Raw genomic sequence first — 23,085 nt, forward strand, 5'->3', positions numbered from 1 at the left:
CCCCTTTGAAGATGAGACAAACACTAAAAAGTCCCACACTTGGTAAATGAAGAGTCAACATTTGGATGTTGGCGGGGGCCAGCCGCTGAAACATGTCCGAGGTCTGCTTTAAAATTAAATATTTATGTCAACAGTTAAGAAGTGGAGCGCATTTCAAAAAGACTTTTGTCTTAACGTTTATGTTTGTTATGCTTTTGGACTAATTTCCTGCTCCTGAAATAGTGGATTTCAGCCTCCAAGGTAACTGTGATGCATATTTAAATCAGAAAGCTGATTTTAAGGCATAAGTATGCGTGTGAACACTATCTGTTTTGTGTACATGTCGACAGGTGGACATTTTTGCAACTAACAGGTGTGTTTATAACATTTGAGTGTGTGTGTGGACAGGCTCCGCCCTTTTTTTTTTTGTTTTTTGTTTTTTTTTTCATTTGAACCTTACCATAATGATTAACAACCAGTAAACTTGCTGCTTTATGCTGCTTCATGGTCTTATCCCCCTTCCCCTCCTATTATCACCCCCTACCCCCCCTCTCTCTAACGTCCCTCTCTCTTCTTCCCCTCTTTCCTTTTCCGTCCGGTCCAACACCAAAGATTTTCAGACATGTTTGAAATTAATAAAGTTTGGCCTCAATTACAAAAGGGGTTTATTCAGACATACCTTTGGTTTGTCTGAAGATTAATAACCCCTCTTGTTAAAGTAAAATATGTCCAACCCAAGAGGCCCTCAGCTCTCATCTGTCTGCCTAGCTGTTGGACAGGACAAGTTAAAAAAAAAAAAAAAAAAAAAAAAAAAAAAAAAAGCTGATATAAACACAAGATAATATTAGCTACACGTGGAGATTCAGCTGCACAGCTTCATTCAATTAATATTCCTCCCCTGATTACAGTAGAAAGAGGGACAGTTTTTATTCTGATAAACTAAGTATTCCTTCTAGACATCTTCAAAAGATTTTTTCCTGTATCAGATGCAAAAACAAAAGTTTACAAAACTTTGTGCTGAAGGGTGGATGTGGGCAGATGGATCTAAGCATTGATAGTATCGATACTATGGTGAAGTACTGGTGCTAGCGGGATGAGATGGATGCTTTCGATACTTTCATCACAGTTTTTCTTTAATACGTACAGTAACAAGCTTGAATTTACCTACGCAGTTCATGCAGATTGGGCAGAAACCCCCCAAATTTGACTATAAAACTACCCAATCTGGCGAGCCTGTCTGTCTGCGTAAACAGCGCACTCACACCATTGACAGTAAAATAAGAACTGGACTGAACGACCCCTCTCATCCTGGGGAGCGGGAGTGATTCCAGATTCCAGTTGGCTCGTCTGTGCTCCTGTCCTTGGCCGTGAACCTGGCTTCTGGCTCGTCTAGCGCCCCCAACTGTCCCCCAGTTCCATCTGCAACACTATTCAAACGTATAGTTGTGGAGTCAGATAAGCTAAATTTTCTTTAACAGTCCTGGTACATCGTCTGTCCGTTTGGCAACCAGCTTTTGCAGAATTTTGGAGAAACTGAAGGTTCTTAATGTTGTTTTTTGGAAGACCAGCAATCAGTTATTGTATTTTACAACTGATGTTTGATTTGTATGAGTACCGGTGTGAAGCCCGTTGAGTCAACTGTGTTGTAATATTGAGCTACATACAGTAAATGAAATTGAACTCAATTGAACAAAATAAACAAAGAAAGGTGTATTTCCAAAATCATTCTATAATCAAACATTTTAAGAGAAATCAGTATTGGTGATAATAGCCCTGTAATTACTTGGTATTTGATCAATACCAAAAAACCCACCGCTACTGAAGGGCTTTGAGGAACTTGTTCTTGTTTTATTGCTCATTTTGGTGCAAATACTTATTTGTGTTATAGTTATTTTGACAAATCAGGAACCAAGGAAACAAATACTTTTGTTGAGATTCGGTCATTTTTCTTCCATGTCCCATAAGGCAAGTTCCATGACCGGAGTTTTGGCCGCCGAGAAGCCCGCCCTCGACTGCCACCCAAACCACATTTCGCCGGCCCCTTTTGAGGTCTCCTATGGGTGGTGGGCCCATGGGAGAGCAGTCTCATGTCGCTCCTTCTGGCGGAGCCCGACCAGGGCCTGTGGGAAGAGCCCCGGTCACCAGGCGCTCGCCTGCGAGCCCCAACCCCAGGCCTGGCTCCAGAGTGAGGCCTTGGCGACGCCAATCGGGTAGCTGCTCTTAAGGACTGTCTCTGTCACGTCGAAAGGAGCAAGTTGAGGTGGCTCGGGCATCTACTTTGGATACCTCCTGGATGCCTCCCTGGAGAGGTGTTCCGGGTATGTCCCACAGGGCGGAGGCCCCAGGGAAGACCCAGGACACGTTGGAGAGACTATGCCTGTCGGCGGGCCTGGGAACGCCTTGGGGTCCCCCCAGAGGAGCTGGAGGATGTGGCTGGGGCGAGGGAAGTCTGGGCATCTCTTCCTAGACTGTTGCCCCCGCAACCCTGTCCCAGATAAGCAGAGGAAGATGGATGGATGGACGGTCATTTTTCTTACACTTAATGTGCTGTTGTTCATCTGATAGTCCCACTCTGATCATCTTTTGATCTGTTTTCAAAGCGTTCCCAATGGTATTTTATTGATGATGCCGTTCTAGGCCATAGTTTCTGCAGAGCGGCAGGAGTTCACTTGAAATTCACCTCTGAGTTGTGGGTGAAGGCCCGTACACACCGGGACGAATATTCGCCAGCCGTTATTCGCCAGCGTTTTTCGCCATGTCTTTTGTGTTCACACCCAGGCGATTTTCGCTGACGATGAGCCGAGCGAACATGCAATTTCATTTCCTGACATTAGATGGCGCTTAATGTAAACAGAAATACTCCTGTACACAAGGTGGCGCTGCGCAACTTTACGATTCTTAAAGTCGCTTTTCACTCAGAAGAAGAGAGCAAGTATTTACGCTCTTGTCAGAATCAAACAAAGAAAACATGAATATTTCAAGCATCAGTAGCTCCAACTGGTGCTTGGTTCAGGGATATTTAAGAATGTCCGTCATTATTTGTTCGCGGCAGTGTAGACGCTACTTGTCGTCTAACTTCTTCGCTGGTATGTGTGCTCAGCAAGGCAGTTTTGTGTTTGAGCGCCCCCAAGTTGTGTTTTACTGTAACTTCAGAAGCTCCAGACACGTGTGCAAAAGCGGCATTCTCATTGGTCGAATAGATTTCGACGCGACGCGTCGAAAAAAAAAAACGAACCCGAGGCGTTTTTTCGCCTCGGTGTGCACACTCACATTGGTGCCCTTTGTTTAGTCACGAGGCGTTAAACGTCGGCGAAAATCGTCCCGGTGTGAACAGGCCTTAAGACTGTTGGTGTGGAGTATGCCTGCCTTTATTTCCCATCATTCCTTTATTACACTCTCTCCCGCTATCTTACAGCCTCTCTTTTTCGCAGAGACTTCTGGGAGATTTCTAGGGCACTGGATTTTGGAATTGAAGGGTGTGTCCGAATTCCTTCCCTATGGACTATATAGTGCGTTCGTCATTTTCCAAATCTGCAATTCCAAAATCGAGCGCCCTAAAAATTTGCTCTGCGAAATTCTGCGAAAAACCAGTGTGCATTGATGGTGATTAGATCGATGGTGACTAGATTGGAGAATATAGACCACAATGCATTGCGTCGGAACAATTTTTACCATAAAAATATATTTAAATGTATTTCTGTCCTCCTAGCACCCTACCCGCCAATTTTAACCGCACCTTAGACATTTACGGCCCCTTGGTGAGGAGGGTGAGGGGACGTCACTGTGAGTAATCAGGAGATGTCCCCTTAGTGCCCTACCCGCCAATTTTAACCGCACCTCCCTTAGTACACACACCCCTCCCCCCTCAATATATACATCCCAACATAAACACACACACATGCACACACACACTCTCTCAAACACACATACACGCACACACATTTTGCAAGGAAGGTGGGACCTAGGACCATCTGTCCCCTGCCTCTTCCCTGGTGGGGGGTACGGGCCCCTTTGCAACGGCGGCTGTGTCCCCGGGGTGCCGGCTTCCTGGGCCCGGCGGTGCTCTCTCCGCGCGGTGGGGGGGTTCACATTACATCTGAGCCGGGGGTGTTCGTGTCCCTGGGGGGTGGGTTCTGGTCCTTGCTCCTGAGTGCTGGGCCCCGCCAAATTTCCAACTGTGGCCGAGCCTGGTCGGGCCATATTTACAACACCCCTTGTGGGCCCTCTTTTTTCCCCGGGGTTCCCCCCTCCTGGGCAGGGGCGGCGGGCCCCTGCCTCGCTCCTCCCTGGACCAACCGTGGGCCGGGCGGATGGCTGCCTGGAGTGCGGAGTGGGTCTCCCTTGGGGGGTCCTGGCTCGTACCTGGGGTTGGGGCGGGGGGATGCCCGGAACTCCTGGGTGGTGGTGGGGTGCTCGTCTGGGGCTGTGGGCGTCCTTCTCCGGTGGGGCCCTGCGTTGGGTTCTCCCGGCGCGGCGGGGGGGCTGCTCTCCTGGTTGGGCTGGGGCGGCGCTCTCTTTCCCTCCGTGCCTCCCTGCTCTCTGGCTCTGGGGGCCTTGCGGCGGCCCTGCTGGCCCTGGCCTGGGTGGCGGGCTTGGTCGCCCGGGCGGCGGTTGTTCCCTGCCGGTTCCCGTGTGGCGTTGGGGGGATTCCGGCTGCCGCTGCTGGTGCGGTGGGGGTCTTGGGGTGGGGATGGCTGGGCACTCTCCCTCCTTCTTTTCACGTTCCACCATCCATTTTAGAAGAACATAAACACTCACCTGAGCACAGGTGTTAGCTCAACAGACTGAATGACTGAAATATTTCACACTAGTTGGTTTTAAGGCATAAGTATGCGTGTGAACACTATCTGTTTTGTGTACATGTCGACAGGTGGACATTTTTGCAGCTAGCAGGTGTGTTTATAACATTTGAGTGTGTGTGTGGACGGGCCCCGCCCTTATTGTACTACATTTGAACCTTACCATAATGATTAACAACCAGTAAACTTGTTGCTTTATGCTGCTTCATGGTCTTATCCCCCTTCCCCTCCTATTATCACCCCCTACCCCCCCTCTCTCTAACGTCCCTCTCTCTTCTTCCCCTCTTTCCTTTTCCGTCCGGTCCAACACCAAAGATTTTCAGACATGTTTGAAATTAATAAAGTTTGGCCTCAATTACAAAAGGGGTTTATTCAGACATACCTTTGGTTTGTCTGAAGATTAATAACCCCTCTTGTTAAAGTAAAATATGTCCAACCCAAGAGGCCCTCAGCTCTCATCTGTCTGCCTAGCTGTTGGACAGGACAAGTTAAAAAAAAAAAAGAAAAAAAAAAAAAGAAATGTATTTCTTTAATAAACCATTAACGTTTTTATCTTCAGAAGACAGTGGACTCATAAATAACTGTCGCAAAACGCTCATATCAATTAGATTTTAACTTTGTGAAATCGATTATGTCATAAACGCCGTTTAAAAAAAAGAAAGTAGTGAGTGTGGTGATCGAATTGCTTTTAAAATTCAGAGCACTACATAGTGCAGCACTATCTAGTTATTCAGTAGTTAGGGGTTAGGGCGGGAAGATCTGTAGATTCATACGACACTAGAAAATGCCCTACTAACTAAATAGTGCAGGGGTGTCAAACTCATTTTCACTGAGGGCCACATCAGCATAGCAGTTGTCCTCAAAGGGCCAGATATAACTTATACATCTAACTAAAAAAAAAACAACCTAATCCTTAATGTTAAATAACTCATTATTTATTTATTACGACTTTTTAAAGTGACAATTGCATTTGAATAAATAAAAAAAACATACGTTTGTTTGTTACTCTAGCATAAATCCTTTTAAATTTGATTCTGTCAGGTTAGGTCATATGGACAGTGCTTAAGTCCCAATGTATAGTAGCCAAATCTGATATTTTAAGTCCGATTCCCCCTAGATATGAATAAATACACACCAATTTTTTATTTTAAGAAATTAAAAACTTTGATGCTCTCGCAGGCCACATAAAATGACATGGAGGGCCACTTTTCGCCCCCGGGCCTTGAGTTTGACACACGTGAGATAGTGGAATTCAGACACAACCTTGGAATAGGGCGGGAATTCAGACGTAGAGAATCGTGAACTGGATAAATACAAGCCTTTGATTTGTAAACTAGGCTGTCAATCACGTTCATTTTCAGCCAATCAGAGGACTTTTATCACACTCCTGTCCCTCCCTCCCCTAATTACAGAAACATTAATCCTGAGTGACAGACTCAAACTGGGTTTTCCCTGTAAGTTCAGCATCCACGTGCACGTGAGGTGGTCTGCAATAGTTGCGCGGGCGGGCGGGCGCGCGCGCTCGGCCAATGCGTTACTGTCTCTTTAAGAAAGTGACAGCGGCGGGCACCGGAGGAGCAGCTCAGGAACCGCTGTGAAGGAATCCCAGAACTTTCCCAACTAAAGCAGCGAGCTCTGCGGTCCGGTCCAGGTCCGGTCCAGCATCCAGCCGGCCGTGCAGAAGTTCTCTCCCCCCCGTCACGGCTCCGTCTCCCGGTAGGGGGAACGGACGCTCGCGGCTGCGCGGAAAACGGGCATCATCTTGTGAGGATAAAAAGTTACGGTTCGGTGTTCGCCAGCCGCATCCTCCCCCCAAACTTCAGCTAAGCAGCTAACGGTAGCTAGCATCTGGCTAAGCTCGCATCCGAACTTTATGCCCGTCCCGAACCGAAGCAGACTCGCTCCTTTAGTTAAGAAAAAGTCATTCTGATTCCATTTTGTCCCCAAAAAAGTTTTTAAAAAGTTTAGTCGTTGGTATCGATCATAACCGGCCGGGTCAACAGAATCAAGCTAGCTGTTTTTGGGAGGCAGGCGGCTAACCCCTGAAAGAGCAGAAAAGGTCCCAGAGCCAGAGCGAGGAGGCCGCAGACCGAGGCTCTGCTCCCGGAGGAGCAGGATGGGAACCCGCGGAGCCTGAAGAGGACTTTCGGAGGACTTGTTCCTGTTCGGCCTCCTCCCCTCCCGCCTGCCTCTGCCTGCGCGGAGCTCCATGACCGAGGAGCATCTCCTCTGTGCTGCCGGCCTGCGTTTTGGATGAAGATGAAGGTGACGGTGACGTTCGGACAGACAGGTGTGGTGGTCCCCTGTAAGGAGGGCTGGACGGTGAGGGACCTGATCCAACAGGCCACGCAGAGGTACCGGAAGCTGCTGGAGCAGGTAACCACCGTCTGCTGCTGCACCTTTACGCCCTGCAGTCATGGTCTCCATCCATGGAGACTCGTTTTGATCAAACTGGTCTTTTGAGGGGTTTCCCCCCACAAATGTTCACCTGAAGTGCTTTTATTGATTAGAACCTTCAGATGTTCTTTCCAAAGTTCTGGTCAGTTGCACAGAGGTCCAGGTCTCTACATCGATCTGGCCGTCTGCAGACATTTCCAATTGACTTGTGGGTGTAAAATGCAAACAACTCGGTCTTGTGATTCTTTTATGACTGCTTTTGATTCCTGGCGCTGCGCTGAGGGCAAGAAGCTCATGACCTCCATCACACCAGCAAATCATTTCAGTGACTGGCTTCACATCGGAGCCATTATTCCAAAAGCATGTATGGATGATGGCCTTGGTGTGGATTTAAAGGTGTGAGACAACGGCTTCAGACGTTTCTCTTCTTCTCTACTCTTCTGTGTCTTTTCACTTCTTTTGTTATTTTAATCTGCTTCTCCACAGACGATCGTCTCAGTCCAAACAGCTCTCAGTTATCGGGCTTATCTATCGCCCCAGCACCTCTCCACTTCAGCTTCCTCACTCCTGTGCATGTCCCTGCTGTGATGTCTGCTTCCTCTTTATGCCATCTTCTCCTTCTTCTACTTCCCCTTGTTGCTTGGAAAAGATGAGTTTCAGCGTAGAAGATAGGATGTTGACCTCCCAGGATTCACTGCTGTGAAACGCGGCGGGAAAGTACAGGTGTAACAGCGATCGAGCTGTTAACCATCAGCCGGTATCGACTGAGGTTTTCTGTTTACGGTTCGGAGGTTGTGCCGAAACAAGAGGCCTTTGTGGCACAGGCCAACCTTCACTCCAAAAGCAGAAGCTGGCATTTTGCGTCGTTTCTGCAGGTTTGGGTTGTGAACTGAGAGTTTTTAGAACTCACAAAAACAAAGAAACGAGTGGAGGATTTTTTATGTAACTTCATAAACAAAGAAAAACAACATTTATCAACAGAAAAACACATAAAAAAAAGTACAAAGTTCTGCTGGGTTATTATCCAATATAGTGAGTGAAGAGGAAGAAAACCAGACGTTTGTTCACACTGAGCTGTATGTTTGTGTCCAATGATCTACTTCCTTACTTTAACAACATTTATCTTTTAGTTCTGGGTTTATTTCCAGTCAGCCAATGAAATGCATCGTTTGTTTGAAGCTCGTCTTCTTCCTCTGTATTATTGTTTCTTCCTTTTTCATTTTTTCAGCTCAGTGGAAGCCCAATGCCTCACGTCAACATACATGATCACTAACCAAAGGCTTCATTTAGCCTCTTTGCTCCAACTTTTTTAAGTCATTTATTGACATTTTCTGTTACATTTTTATTTATAATTTTTTCCTCCGCATTTCCTCTTCTGCTAAACATGGACATCTTTAGTTGTTAAAAAGCGAATAATTGTAAAATTGAATTTGTTGTAAAGGCTTTTTTTCATTTGTTGGATTCTATTACACTCTAGGAGGTAATGGTTTGATTATGAAACAGTAATGCGTCCTGAATCAATGCATTTTTTTAATAAATGCTTTCTTTTCACCACAAGACACTAGGTACTTTTCTCCACCAAGGACATTTGTAAGTAAAGACAAGATAAAAATACTTTTTGACTTGCATCAAGATATAAAATTTGTGACATGAAAAAGTTTCGATCAACAATCTTTCCCAGCGTCAGCTATAGACGATTTTTAACTCCTGGCTGAGAAAATAACGAGGCCTAGTTAACTATTCATTCACCTTCCGTTTTTCCCTTTCGGGGTCACGGGGCTGCTGGAGCCTATCCCGGCGACTTATGGTCGAAGGCAGGGGACACCATGGACAGGTCACCAGTCTGTCGCAGGGTCACACATATCACACACCCATACACAATCACATTCACACCCATGGACACTTTGGAGTGACCAATTAAACTATGAAGCATGTTTTTGGACGGTGGGAGGAAGCCTCGTAAACTAATGGACTTAATATTGTAATATAGTGTAGACGTGTGGGATATGATTTCATGTTGTTTTTCCTTAAATGCTTTCTGGATGGCCACACCCCCTACCACTTGAAGGGGTCTACACGAAGTCTGTCAATCTAACCCAGGGGCCAGCAGGCTCCACCTACTTTTATTAAGTTATCTGATTGGTCAGTTTATAACTTTAATAACTTGGACTACAGAAAAAATATGAAAAAAAGATGATTATCAAGAAAATGTAAAAAAACAAAACAAAAAGGATCAGGTCCAGAATGATTCCTCTAACCCAGGGATCGGGAACCTTTTTGGCAGAGAGCCATAAACACCACATATTTTTAAACGTAACCTCCTTCAAGGTTCTTTATTCTGGTTACTGTAGGCCAAAACCAACGCTGTATAACTAATTCAGGAACTCTTGAATCTCTCCCACCGAGAGAGCATTCCTTCCGACTTTTTATCCCTCCGCTCCCGCATCAGCCCTCCTATTTCCCTTATTCGACCCATAGCTGAACCCCATTGGTCCAAACTTCCCAACGACAGGCTGAGCGACAGAACTGAGGGCCAATCAGCATCTCTGCTTGATGCGTCAACGACCTCCGGAACTTATAAGAGCCACCCAGTTCATTCCAATCCGCTATAACAGCGGTCCCCAACCTTAATGCGCCACGGACCGGTTTGAGGTCTGGCAACATCCTCATGAACCGACGTGTATAAGTGAGGCGGACTAACACTGTAGCAACGCTATGTTAGAGGCAGAGTCACGTGATGAGACGTACTCCGCACTTTTATTTTATAAAAAACTGTGCATGGCACAGGTGTCATCATCCTCTCCCCTTCCCACACTCATGGTGCTAAAATGAAGTAAACACAACAGCAAGAAATAACTAAGGGTGAAACAACATACCTGCCAGATGAAAGGACACGTAAGCAAAAAGAAACACCCGTGCTTAACCCTATTTTGACCAAAGCAGGCAAAGGGGATCGATTCCCATAATTCTCTGTGATGCCAGCTCCCACAGTAACCCCTGCAGCCTGTGGAACTCCCACAGCAGACCAAACGTTTCCGACGCTACAGTACAACAAAATAATAGGACTGCATGAAAACTGTGGTATTTTCTAAACATAACAATAAACACGAATTATGACATGAGCAACATCCTCTCTGCCCGCAACACTCTCTGGTCACTATGGTAACGTTTAAACATGCCTTCAAAATAAGTGCACGGAAATCCAACTCACCACAACGCTGAATGGTTGGAGGGAATCTCCCGTTGGGATAAATCCGTATTTTAAGTAGGACTCCTGATACTGTCTATTAAATGTAGCTTTCTTTTTTTGTGGAAGGCTCCTCTTCTGTCTCCTGGCTGGGCCTTTTCCACTTGGCAAAGAACCTTTCCAAAGACGTTTGTTTGGTTTTTAAACTTATTTTGCTAGTTCCTGGGTTTTATTTTAGCGGTATCCTGTCACGTGACCGAGACGAGCGAATTGGCCTGCGTCAAGAGTAACATAGACGGATGGAACAGAGAATCGGGCAATTTTTCAAAATAAAACATCTTTCAGATTTCGAAATAACAGAAGTAATGTAAGTTGTTTATTCTATCTGTGCGGCCCGGTTCCAAATGACCCATGGGCCGGTACCAGTCTGGGGGTTGGGGACGGCTGCGCTACAATATGTTTAAAACTAAAAATACAAGTGAATGTGTGCATTTAATGTAATTTCAACACTTTTAAAGTACAATAAGTCTGTGGATTCTTTTTAATAACATTGTTATGCTGTTGCTAATAAATGATGAGTATTTCTTAGCATTAATGTGACTCTGGTGCTGCGTGGTGGTTTTGCTGATGGTCTAGTCCGGTTGATACGTGGTGAGTTTGAGCTTCATGCAGCCGGTGAGACTTCCATCCGTTAACCGTGATCGTAGGTTGGTCTGAATGTTCTTTAGATGTGAGACAGACGGCTCACGTGTAGACGTCAGTACAGCAATACTCACACGCTGCAGTGTGTGGTATGTGACGGGCAGCGTGTTCGAAGTTTTGACAATCAGTGCGTGTTTTACTTTGCTGCCAGAGCCCTCTACACCCCCCCCCCCCCCCCGTTCTGCTTAGTACTTTAACATCAAATTACCTTCATTTTTTTTATCCTGCATTGTGTTAAAATGAACTGTATGATTCAGAATCATTTAGTGATCATGTTTGATGCATCTAACAATTTTTTCCTCCCGTTGGAGATACTTTGTGTAAATTGGAGCTGAAACAAAGCAGAAATTTAAGTTTAGAGTTGTTAAGGATTCCTAACAAACTTCTTTTTAAACGGCATTTTATTTGTGTTTCTTATAATAGTTTATTACATGTTTCTAAACATGGATATATGGAGGGGGATGACCCCTAACGCTAGCTGTGGAAACTCAAAGAAGAGTTTGTATATTGAGGTCAAAAGGTGAAAAACTGTGAGTCCTTGTGTCTTGATTTTGTGGGGCGTCATTGTTTTCCTAACCTGTGTCAGCTATGTAATGTTAGGAGCTGTAATAAGCCACAGCAGATTGGGGAGAGGTGGAGTGGTTCAAGTGGAGCTAACGGAGTACTCGGTACAGAATGAGTCCTTCAAAGTGCTGTTTGCTCTAATTATGAGCTCTAATAGAAGGCTGAGGAAAGAGGACTGCAGTCAGCAGCTTTGTGGTGATGGATTAGCTCTGAGGAACAGCCAAGAGGGTTTGTTGGAAGAAAACAGGATTATGAAGGAAAACATCAATGTTCTACAAACTCATGTGGTTCCTGAGATCACTGTCAGGGAAAGTGAACGGATTCAGAGGAACAAAAGACGATTGGATGTTCAGAGGACAAGAAGGAGTGAAACGGTGGAGGCTGCTTCTGTGGGGGAGTCACCAGGAAGTTATTAGCTTCAGGCGTCTGTGACGTGTTGCTGTTTCTTTATGAATGACTCCCGGCTGCTGTGCAAACACTCCTTTTGGGGGCAGCTTTATTGAAGATGGGGGCGGGGTCCAATGGGAAGGACCCTGAATCAGACGAGGGGTGAGCTAAACCATGAATATACCCAAACCATGCAAACATGGTTTAGTTATATTCATTCCTAGAATAACTGAGTTTGATTAAGTCCCGAGGCGACTCAACTGTTTCTGCGTTTATCACGGGGAACAGGTAATGTTAGGGAGATGTGGGAGGAGCCTTCTGTCACCTGCACTGATCTTCCTGACTTGGTCCACCTTCATTTACATGTCAGATTTTCATCACAGCTCTACACAAGAACTTCAGAGTTTCTTCATTCATGTGATGAGGAGCCAAGTAGTCCTTCAGATATCATACACCTCTAAAAACAACAGAAAAAACCTGCATGTGTGTGCTTTTATTTCATTACTCAGATAAGTCACTGATAAGCTCCGCCTCCCAGATGGAGAACAATCATTCCTAAAGGGGAGGAGCTCACCACAAACACCAGGAATCCCTTCATTTGTCTTTTCTGTCCTCTGAGACGTAATCCATAGACCTTTGTCCTTTATCATCAACTATCACTAAAAACAGAGAGATTCTTTCTAATGAAGAAGTCAAGAAATGAACTCGTTCTGGTTTAGCAGAGGCCATCAGGTGACCCTAGATGGACCCAACACTGAGGTGAGGAACCCGTGTCATAATGGGGTCAGAACAAGGAGCAGTTGTTAGGTTACCCTGGTAACAAATGTAGGATTATATACTTGCATCAGATACCAAAGAGGCTAAAGGATTCAAATTCTAATCTCACTCCGATCATCTTTTGATCTGTTTTCAGATCCTTCCCAGTGGTCTTTTAATGACCATGATGCCGTTTTAGCTGAAAACCAAATACCTGTTATTTTCTAGGACATATTTGCGCAGAGTGGCAGGAGTTTATCAGAAACTCACCTCTGAGTTGTGTTTGGGATTGGAGCAATGAGCAACCACGCCCCTCTTCCCCTCCACGTTGCAGAGCGGACTGGATTATGGAGCTTGTGGTCCGGTCCGCCCAGCATATTTTCGATGTCCCCAATAAGATCTTTCTCAAATTGTCTGCTCCTGGTTCACATCCATTCCGATAAAGAAATACTCAGAAATTACATTTTTAAGTTTAATTTACTTTATAAATGTCCTCCATCATCAGAAAAATGACACAAGAACATGTTAGAGGTGTTTAATCCCATCCCAAGTTTAACTGGGTTGAAGGTTCCATCATTCAGCGGTTCTGAGCAGAACAGCAGCTGTGTTGTTTCAGAGCTTCCTCTGCTGAGCATCGACTGTCTTTGTTCTGCATGTTAGTTTGTATTTACGCTGGTTAGCAACATTTTTAAAACATTTAAAAAATCTTTTGCTCCCCAGAGTTTGGTAGACGGTGACCAACAGTACTGAAGGTTTTCTTCATTCACTTGAAAAAGTCTTATCCCTATCAACTGTTTACGGATGTTTTATTAAACTAACAAAGTAAATAGAAATTCAACAATGCTTAGACCTAAAGTTACTTTGACTTTGCACTTAACATATTTATTGGATATGAATTACAGTTCAGATGTGATGATGATAGCATTCTGGTGAATTTCTGCCACCTTCAGTTTGAAGTTTACCCAGTTAAATGTGAAAACTGTCTTTTTTAGGAATTCAAACAGAATTCAATTGATAGAAACCAGCAAAAAAACAGGAAATCCAAAGGTCAGAGCAAAGAGAGATAGGGACGAGGGAATACCATTTGATTTTTGAAGATGTTTATTTTTCTTTAATCATGTATAACTTCTGTCAAGTTCACATGAAGTCACACACCTGTGGGAAAAGTTTGGAGGTTTGAGTTCATGACCCAACAGCTGAATCCATTTGCAGCTTCAGTAAAAACCTCCTCTGTAGTTTGCTAATCAGATGAATTGGCTTTAGATTGACTGAATGAGGTTTTCACTGAAGTGACAGTGTTCTGATGCACTGACTGACAATCTGCAGCTCTGAGGCATTACTTCTCAGGTCTGTGTCAAATGCTTTGGGTGTCATCAGCCCATCTGTGCTGAACTTTCATTAAAAAAAGAAACTCGGGTCTTAATAAAAGTTCTGTTCATTGCGCTGCATGTTTGTGGTGGAATGTTCCTGCTGTCTGCTGTGAGAATCACTGGGACAGTATCGCAGCTCCAAAGCCTCAGTCACATGCATGCAAAAGGGGGGGGGGGGGGGGGGGGGGGGGTGACCTGCTGGCTGCTCTGGGTTTTTTGGTTGTCCGGGTCGTAGAGAGGAGCGACTGCATCTTAAGGGGAGCACAGGGGTGTCTGCAGTTCCCTAAAGGTTTGTACTGTTACGTCAAGGGACACCAAGAAAATGGACCTTACCATTTTCACGAGTGTGGTATGTGTGTTGTAAAGTATTTGTATGGATAATGGAAGTCACACACACTTATGCCGTACGGGTGATGCTGTCGTACGGTGTCTTTACGCCACTCTAGTCGTTAGTAAGGAGTGAGTACTGACTCCTTACTGACTGTGATCCATAATTGCCTGTTGGATGCCTGTAGGACGTCCACACAAACTACACTCTGATTTTCTTATTTCCACATTTCTAAGAGTCAGGCTGCAGCGAGGAGCGTGCACGTATCACGTGAACAGCTCTAACGGGCTCCTTGTCCAGTGTGCAAGATTTGGGGGGGGTTGAATAAATGAAAAATCTGTAAGACACACCTGCGTCTGTCCTAAGTCCCCCTTACTCACTCTTAGGTTTTGTAGAAGTGTTCCCTACGACCTGTAACTCCCAGCATGACCGTAAAAAAAAACGTTCATGAACATTTTCTCTCTACGGGTTCCCTGAGAGTAGAGAGACCTTGATATTTTGTACATGCCCAGTACAGGTTTGACCGTTTTTTGCCCACAGACGGCCCGTTTCCAGCCAATAGGAGAGTTTGTACTAAGACATAAAGCTGCTGTGAATCAGTGATTAAGGCTGTGTCCAAACCCCCCCTGACTCCTTACTACTAAAACACTAATAATTCTTACACCATGCTCACTACTTTTTTTATTTTATTTACTTATTTATGAAACGGTGGATGTGATGTCATCGATTTCACAAAGTTAAAATCGAATTAATAATAAATAAATTTAATTTAAATACTTTTTGGGGTGAAAATTTTCCGGCGCAATGCTTTGTGGTCTATATTTGCCGATCTAGTGAGCATCGATGCACACTGGTTTTTTGCAGAGACTTCTGGGAAATTTCTAGGGCTCTGGATTTGGAATTGTAGTTTCGGACAGCACTAGAAAATGGAGAACGCTCTATTTAGCGAGTAGGGAAGGAATTCAGACATGACGTTAGTTTTTTTGTTATTGTCTTTTAAATTTACTTTAATCTTTGTCCAAGTCACATAGGAGTTGTTTGGGTTTCCTGATAATCGTTTCTGTTGTTTAAGGCCGTTCAGGTGACATTTATCAGGCTATAGAACTAAAGCAAAACCATCAACTTTTTCTTTTGATAGTATTTCAAACGGTTTAAAGTGATTCACATGTTTGAGAAGAAACGTGTCCAAAAACATTTGACTGAAGGAAGTAAAGACTGCCAAAAAAGAAAGGGACATAAAGAGAATCTGCTGTCCGTCCAGTGGATGACATGTTTATTATTGTGTTATGGTGAATAATGAAAAGTCAGTTAAAAACTTTCCTTTGAGGCCTTTGAATGACGGCTGGGTTATGTTTAACTATGGATAAATACAGCTCCGTGTGCACAGGGCAGTTAGATTGACCGGAGTCTGGATCAAACCCCCTCCTCTGAACAGACCATAATGCTCCTGCACGTTGGTGTTACAGCAGTGCAGAACCACCTCCTCGTGTGGCTTTTGAGGTTCTGAAGGGAGGCTGCTGGAGAACCGGGTCTTCAGAAGGCAGTAGGTTGAGGTCTGTTAGTTTGCCTGAAAGTCACTGCAGGTTAATGCGTTTGCTAGAGGGGAACTAAACGATGAACATCCTGAACGTGCCCGGCATAGATCAGCATTTAGAGCCACATTCAGGGACATGGAGCCTGTCCCGCCCAGGCGTCTGACCCTGGAAGGATGATTTAATCCAGCGCCCCCCCCTCAGGAATGCTCTGACTCCCACCTTTCCGAGGTGTTTGTACCGGCGTGTACGTTGGTGTGTTGTTGTCTCAATATGTTGTTGAACAGCAGCTCTGTGTAGTCAGCTGTCCGGTACAGAGCCGCTGTCATTAATCACAGACTCAACATGGCGGTGAAAAGGGTTGGGGGGGGTTTGTAATCTGTGAGAGGCGACGGCGAGAGATGTGGGTGATGCATGGAGGAAAGAAACAAAGGACAGATGAGGAAAAGAAGGGCACTCAACAGGAGAAGAGCTAATGAAAGAGGGACAAAATAGACTTTTCTTTGGAGAAGAAACGGCGTTTGTGACTCTCTGCTTCTGCCTGATTCTTTTTAGGTCTGTTCTAAACTGGTTAGTTGTTCCTCTGGGTGCTCAGAGCTCATATTAGTTTGTTCTTTTTTAATCTCAAAGGCTAACCTGCTACTCTTTTGTGAAATTAAACCTTCTGTTTGATTAAACACAGTTTTTCTCCAGAATCTACTCCAAAAGCCTCTTTAGTTTCACATACAAGTGAGTCATACAAGTCAGACCAAATGGGAGCAAATGAATCCTTCTGTGCCTTATAGGCCAAAATGTTACCATTCCCTCAGCAAACTTTGTAAAAGCGATAACAACAAAGTTATTTTTCCCTGTTCTGCCCTCCTGTAGCCCTGCAGTCCTGGGAAACCTGTTCAGTAAGGGCAGAAGGGCAGTTGTCTGATGAAAAACAGGCTTTCGGTTTGGGTTTGTAAGGGATGGTTTGATCAAATTGATTAAATGATCTGAGTTAATAAGAGCTTAATAAATCAATAATCGATCTATAAAATTAGAGATCAATCTTTTATGCCTTTCCTTTTCCGGTGACCTAACAAATAACAGCAGTAAAGCGATGTAAGCTAGCTTGATGCTAACGTATAATAGAATTTCCCATAGGACGGCTAATGCTAACATTTAATGCTAATTTAATGCATGTATGTTTAGCAATGCTAAAGTGTAATGCTATAGTCCAGGGGTCGGGAACCTTTTTTGCCGAGAGAGCCATAAACGCCACATATTTTTAAATGTAATTTCGAAAGAGCCATACATTAATGTAGCGTCCCTTTCCCACACTGAGGCACGGAGACTTTACCTCTTCTAAGGTTCTTTATTCTGGTTACTGCAGACCGTAACAAACGCCGTACAATTAATTCAGCAGCTCCTAATCTCTCCCGCCGAAACGAGAGCGCTTCTCCCTACTTTATCTTCACCTGCTCCCGCTCCAGCCCTCCCATTTCCCTTATTTGGCCAATAGCTTAACCCCATTGGTCCAAACTACCTAACAACAGGCTGAGCGACAGAACTGAGAGCCAATCAGATCACTGCATGATGCGTTCCAGAACTCCAGAACTTTTAACGCGGCCCAACAGCCAAGTTAAACTAAGTCTGCGACAATATGTTTAAAACTAAATACACAAATCAATATGTGCATTTGATGTAATTTCAACATTTTTAAAGTACAATAAGTCTGTGGATTCTTTTTAATAACATCGTTATGCTGTTGCTAATAAATCACGAGTATTTCTCGTAGTAGTTTTGCTGATGGTCTAGTCTGGTTGATACGTGGTGAGTTTCTGCTTCATGCAGGCGTTGAGACTTTAAACGTGATCTTAGGTTGGTCTGAATGTTCTGTAGATGTGACAAAGACTGATCACATGCAGACGGGGAGCCAAACACACACTCACACGCTGCAGTGAGTGACGGGCAGCGGGTTTTACGTATTTACAATCCCTGCGCGGTTCACCTGCTGCCTGTCCCCACAACACCTCAGCCCCACCCCCTGCTTTCTCCCTCACACGTCCTTTCCTCGCATCTGCGCGCTCTTTCTCAGAGACGGGAGCGCGTAGTTTTAGGCATGGTAATTCACAGGTTTCCGGGTGGTACAAACTCTGTGAAATAATAGATAATAGTAAACTGATAGCGCTGGCGCAGATTTTTTTCTCCATGCACCACTACTACTGCGCGCCTCTGGCATCGCATCGCGCCCGAGAAGGACTGGTCTAATGAAAAAAATATATAATTAAAGATTTGCCTGCGAGCCACATGTGATCATCAAAAGAGCCATATATGGCTCGCGAGCCATAGGTTCCCGACCCCTGCTATAGTGCCAGCTCCGCCAAGTGGCCAAACTGAAACGCCTCCAGTAGAGGCAGAACATTTGTTTTTGAAATATTACACAGTTTAGAGACTTTACAAAGTTAATGATCGGCACATTTTTGTTGGAGTTTCTCCTTTGGAGAAGCCATGGAACACTGTATGGTGTTGCTCGGTTGGTAAGCTGAGAGGCTACCGTGCAGGAATCCAGGGTTCGATTCCTGGAGGGGGATAAACAATGGTACTGGGTCAATTACCATATCAATGGCGAGCAATTAACATAACCCAGTGAGGGCCCTTAGGCAAGACCCTTAACGCTACTGCCTCCCGAGCGCGGTTAAGCTGCAGCTCACCGCTCCCCCATGGGATGGGTTGTTATTTCGCCCGGGGGGCGGTTGTCCCCTGCCTAAATAAACATTCATTCATTTTCTGTACCGCTTTGTCCCTTTCGGGGTCACGGGGCTGCCGGAGCCTATCCCGGCTACTTGGGCGTAGGCAGGGGATGCCCTGGACAGGTCGCCAGTCTGTCGCAGGGTTACTAAATAAACATAAAGATTATTATTGCATTTCTATACCAATGTGCCTAAAGGTGTAAACCGTGTAAATTCAAAACTCGAATCAAGTGAATCGAAAGAAGAGAACAAATTTAGTTTAATCGTGAGTCGATTCGATCCAGGCTCTGCTGAATCGAATCAGATCGATTCTGCAAATGATTGGTGAAATCCAGCCCTAGTGTTTGTTGTTGGGGGATCTCTAAGAGTTGTATAACTTTATTTTTACATAATTATTTGCACATTTCCCTTTCTTTGCACCTGATCTCTGATGTCTGGAGCTGTTGTAGCAGTTGAATCTGGAATTGGGATCAGTAAAGTTGATGTTATCTTGTTGTAGGAAGGAGATGTTCTGGTCCGGACTCACCATGTTGAATACTGCGATGGAGGGATCCTGGATCCTGATGACATTCTTAGTGATCTGGTGGATGACAGGGACAAGGTAAGAGGCTCCTCTGTGTCTACTGAAGGCTTTTCTAACGGATGGATCTGACAGATTTAGGTCATCTTTCATCAACAAAACCAGCTATTAATCAGATCATTCCTGAATGGATTTACTTTTATTTTTAATCTTTCCACAGTTTTTTTTTTAAAGTTTATATCAATACCTGGGCATAAATGTTTTTATAACTAATACAAATATATTTCTTCAAAAGAACCTAATATATTGTGATATAATATTGATTTAGAATTTGATTTAATCTTGAATCAAACTGAGCTGTAGTTGTTTTTTTGCTAAGTTCTCTTCAATGACAGCGTTAATAGAACTGTTTTACCTCCTTTATTTCTTTCTGTGCATGTTTTACTGTGGATTTTGTATAATGCTGTGAGTGTAACTGTATTTTAGAAGAGTCGTGTGCCTTTTATTGTGTGTGTGGGTGTGTGTGTGTGTGTGTGTGTATGGGTGTGTGTGTGTGTGTGTGTGTGGTTACACAGTCACCTGGAAGCCTTTCACTTGAATAAAATATTGTGTTTTCAGCAAAATTCAAAGCTAAAGGTTTGAACTTGCCTGCAGCATGAGCCTGCTGTTATTAACAGCCCCCTTTTGGCAAACTCCATCCATACATTTCAGTCTGCATATCTTACCTCGGGGAGTCTCTTATACTTTCACTTTCCATGTCTAAGTTTTGGACCCACATATCCCAGCATTATTGTAAAATGAAAATGTGATCAATAAAAAAACCCTCATATTCACCAGTGTGGGCATTTGAAATGAGCTGGGTGCTAAAATGAAGTTTTGACGCAGCTAACTCCTGGTTCAGAAGGGGGCGGAGGAGTCAGAGCGCGGTCCATCTGGAAGTCTACTGGGAAAAGTTTAGTCTTTATGTGAAATTTTGACAGATCTAACACGAATGAACCACGTTAAAACCACAGAAGTACGACTAAACCACGCAAAGAACACGTAAACCAACGTAGAATGTGAGCCGTGTGTGATTATTGTGCTGTTTATATGCAATTCATCAGTGATTTGTGCGTCAATTATGTAATTTGGACGTGATGTGTGTGTCGTATACGCGATATAGAAGTTAAATGTCGGTGGTAAACGCGTGAAAAAGCCATTAGACGTACATAGAACGGTGAAAGACACAAATTTGTGTATGCATCTTACAAAAATTACTCACAATTATACACATCGACAAATAAGCAACCAAAGAAACAACGTATGCATCACTAAAGACCGACCTTTCATCTGGAAGATGTGCTCATGTGTATGGACTGGCTGGGTGACGGTATTTCTGTGCCTTAAGGGCACAGACGTATTGTGGAAATTGTTTTGTGATCATCAAGAACACCATTGATGATGTTGTCGGTTTCTCTTGGTCTGCCACAACACAGATTCTGGTTTGGTTCATTCTGGTTCAGTTCTTCAGCTCGTCCACAGTCATTTCCAAATATTTGAGAGCACAGATGAAAACTTGGGCTTTTGTTTTTAGTTCACTTCTCTTCTTCCCATAAATTCAATAAGAGATATTTCAAGTGTTTTTATGGTGAAAATTACAGTTTATTGTGCTGCATATTTTGAAACTGTTGTTTTTGTTATAAAAGGATAATTCCCTGAAACAGTTTCTCTGTAATTTTATGAAATCCTTCTTAACTCTTTAGTTTTAGTTCATTAACTAACTAAAAGCAGTTTTGTCGTTTGTTTGCACGCCTCACTTATGGCTATGAAACTGTTTTCTACCAACATGAGGTCGATAAACTCTGAATCATCCATTTTTAAACTGCAGTTATTAACATTTTGATGGTAATCTGCTCTTATTTCATAGACTGTAGTTCTGCTGCATGATACATTATTATTGTTCTATAGATGGTGTGAAATAATGGAACTCACTAGAGTTATTAAGTTTGAAAACGTGGCTGCCTTCAGATCTGAATTGGAGATATCTTGGATTTTGGTTTAGTTTGCTAATCGTCTGCCCCTGTTCCATGCTTTATACCTTTTGCTGTTCAACAAAAGAACAACATCTACAACTATGTACACATTATTCCTCAAAATGAATAGTAGTATATAAACATCAAAAAACGTAGTTGAAAACAACTCAAATTGAATTGAAAAACATCTTTCTTTAATTTTGTTCAGAATTTTGGCAATGAGAGAAAACCTCATGACCGTAAAGGTTGTAATTACTTGTTCTTTTGTAAACCTTTTTTGTGTTTTATATGGCAGACCATTTTATGAGCTTTGTACATTTAACATTGTTATTTCTCCTTTTTCTACTGGATCTAAGAACATACTATTAATGTTACTGTTTATATTAGTAGTTGCGTCCTAAAACAGTTAAATGGGAATATAAATTACCCTGTTGGGTCCTAGATTAAGGAAATAATCATTTATCTGCTGGTGTTTGTGAAAACGTTTGGAGGTCGTCCTGTGGTCAGTGACGTCTTCAATGTCTGGTTCATGCATTAACCTTTTTATGTATTTGTTTGAAAAATGACATTTTGTAAGTCACATTACCACTTTAAAATAATATAAAAAATTGCAACAAAAGGCTAAGCTTGTTAGTATCAACTGGTAAAATTCCACATGACAAATCCTATGTATAGATAATCAATGAACTTACTAACCCGGAAGTAATGGGTCAGTTTTTAAATCAAGTTTTCCTTTGACTTATATTCACCCACTAATGCTAGTGGAAGAATTTCTTTTACAAATAAACATTGTTTAAACGACCTGATATTTTAAATGGTTATAATAGGAATGTTACAGACTGTTGACTTTGAACCACGCTGCTTTTTGAAAACAGACTTTAGATGCAGCCATACGGCCGCCGCGCACCTGCTGACAACCAAATATAAAAGCGCTTGAATCCCAGAAAATACAGATTTCAATAGTTGGGTGAAATGAAATGCCAGACACTAATATCCTCCCGGCACACACAATGGTGGGGCTGTCTGATACACCGACACACACACAGAAGAAATAACATGTACAGAATGATATCTAGCCGCACACACTTCTGAGCAGCAGAGATTGCATATGAAATGAAAGTGTGAAATATTCATTGGATTCTGAAGCGAGGCTTTCATTGTATTACTGGACTCAGATGAATAAATGGCTCCTAATCCCAGATGAGTGTTTTACTGTCGGCAGTCTGAGTCTGCCCAGCTTTAGGATTTTATGATGAACATAAACAGAATATATTTGAAACCCGCTGAAAGCACGAAAGAAGAAAAAAAAACAATTACCCGAATTTATGGTTGAAATGTACAAGTGATATGAAGTGATTCGGTGGAGAAGATGGTTTGAGTGTCTGAGTGAGCTGCTGCAGGGCAAACGGGGCAAACTCTCCTCTTTGGCCTCATTTCCATGCTGGATTACAAAGTGATCTGCCTCTGGATCCACTGATGACCTCAGATCTTCTGGCTTCAGTGACCGTCTTCAGTTTTCCCAGTCCTGTCTGTGGTTTCATGAGTCTTCTATATTAGCTGGGTTCAGGATTCAGCCTCCTCAAGGGTCGAGTCAAGAGTGACGACGTCCATAGAAAATGGTCTATTTCCGGCTTTAAGCCCATAAAGGCCGTTTAATCCATTTTTTCTAGATATGTATGCCGTCATGGTAGGGCGGCAGTGGCCCAGGTGGTTGAACAGGGCGCCCAATGATCCGAGGATCGGGGGTTCAATCCCCATTCCCCCCAGTCAACTGTCAAGACACTGGGACATTCTTGCACATTCACTCACTAGCCACGCCCCCAGAGGGGCTG

General features: G+C 43.7%; 1 protein-coding gene across 8 annotated transcripts in view; it reads left to right on the forward strand.

Moving 5' to 3' along the window:
- The first annotated feature begins 6,182 nt into the window (after positions 1 to 6,182).
- pard3bb (par-3 family cell polarity regulator beta b) overlaps positions 6,183 to 23,085 on the forward strand; it is a 186,282-nt gene continuing 169,379 nt past the window's right edge. For all 8 annotated transcript variants that reach the window (XM_078939220.1, XM_078939221.1, XM_078939222.1 and 5 more), the window contains exons 1-2: positions 6,183 to 7,154; positions 19,221 to 19,322. In XM_078939220.1, the coding sequence (XP_078795346.1) occupies positions 7,032 to 7,154; positions 19,221 to 19,322 (225 nt within the window). In that variant the 5' untranslated portion in view covers positions 6,183 to 7,031. The remainder of the gene's footprint in view (positions 7,155 to 19,220; positions 19,323 to 23,085) is intronic.

The sequence above is a fragment of the Oryzias latipes genome, chromosome 21 (genome assembly GCF_053564925.1).
Source record: "Oryzias latipes strain Hd-rR chromosome 21, Olatipes_Hd-rR_3.1".
Classification (NCBI taxonomy): domain Eukaryota; kingdom Metazoa; phylum Chordata; class Actinopteri; order Beloniformes; family Adrianichthyidae; genus Oryzias; species Oryzias latipes.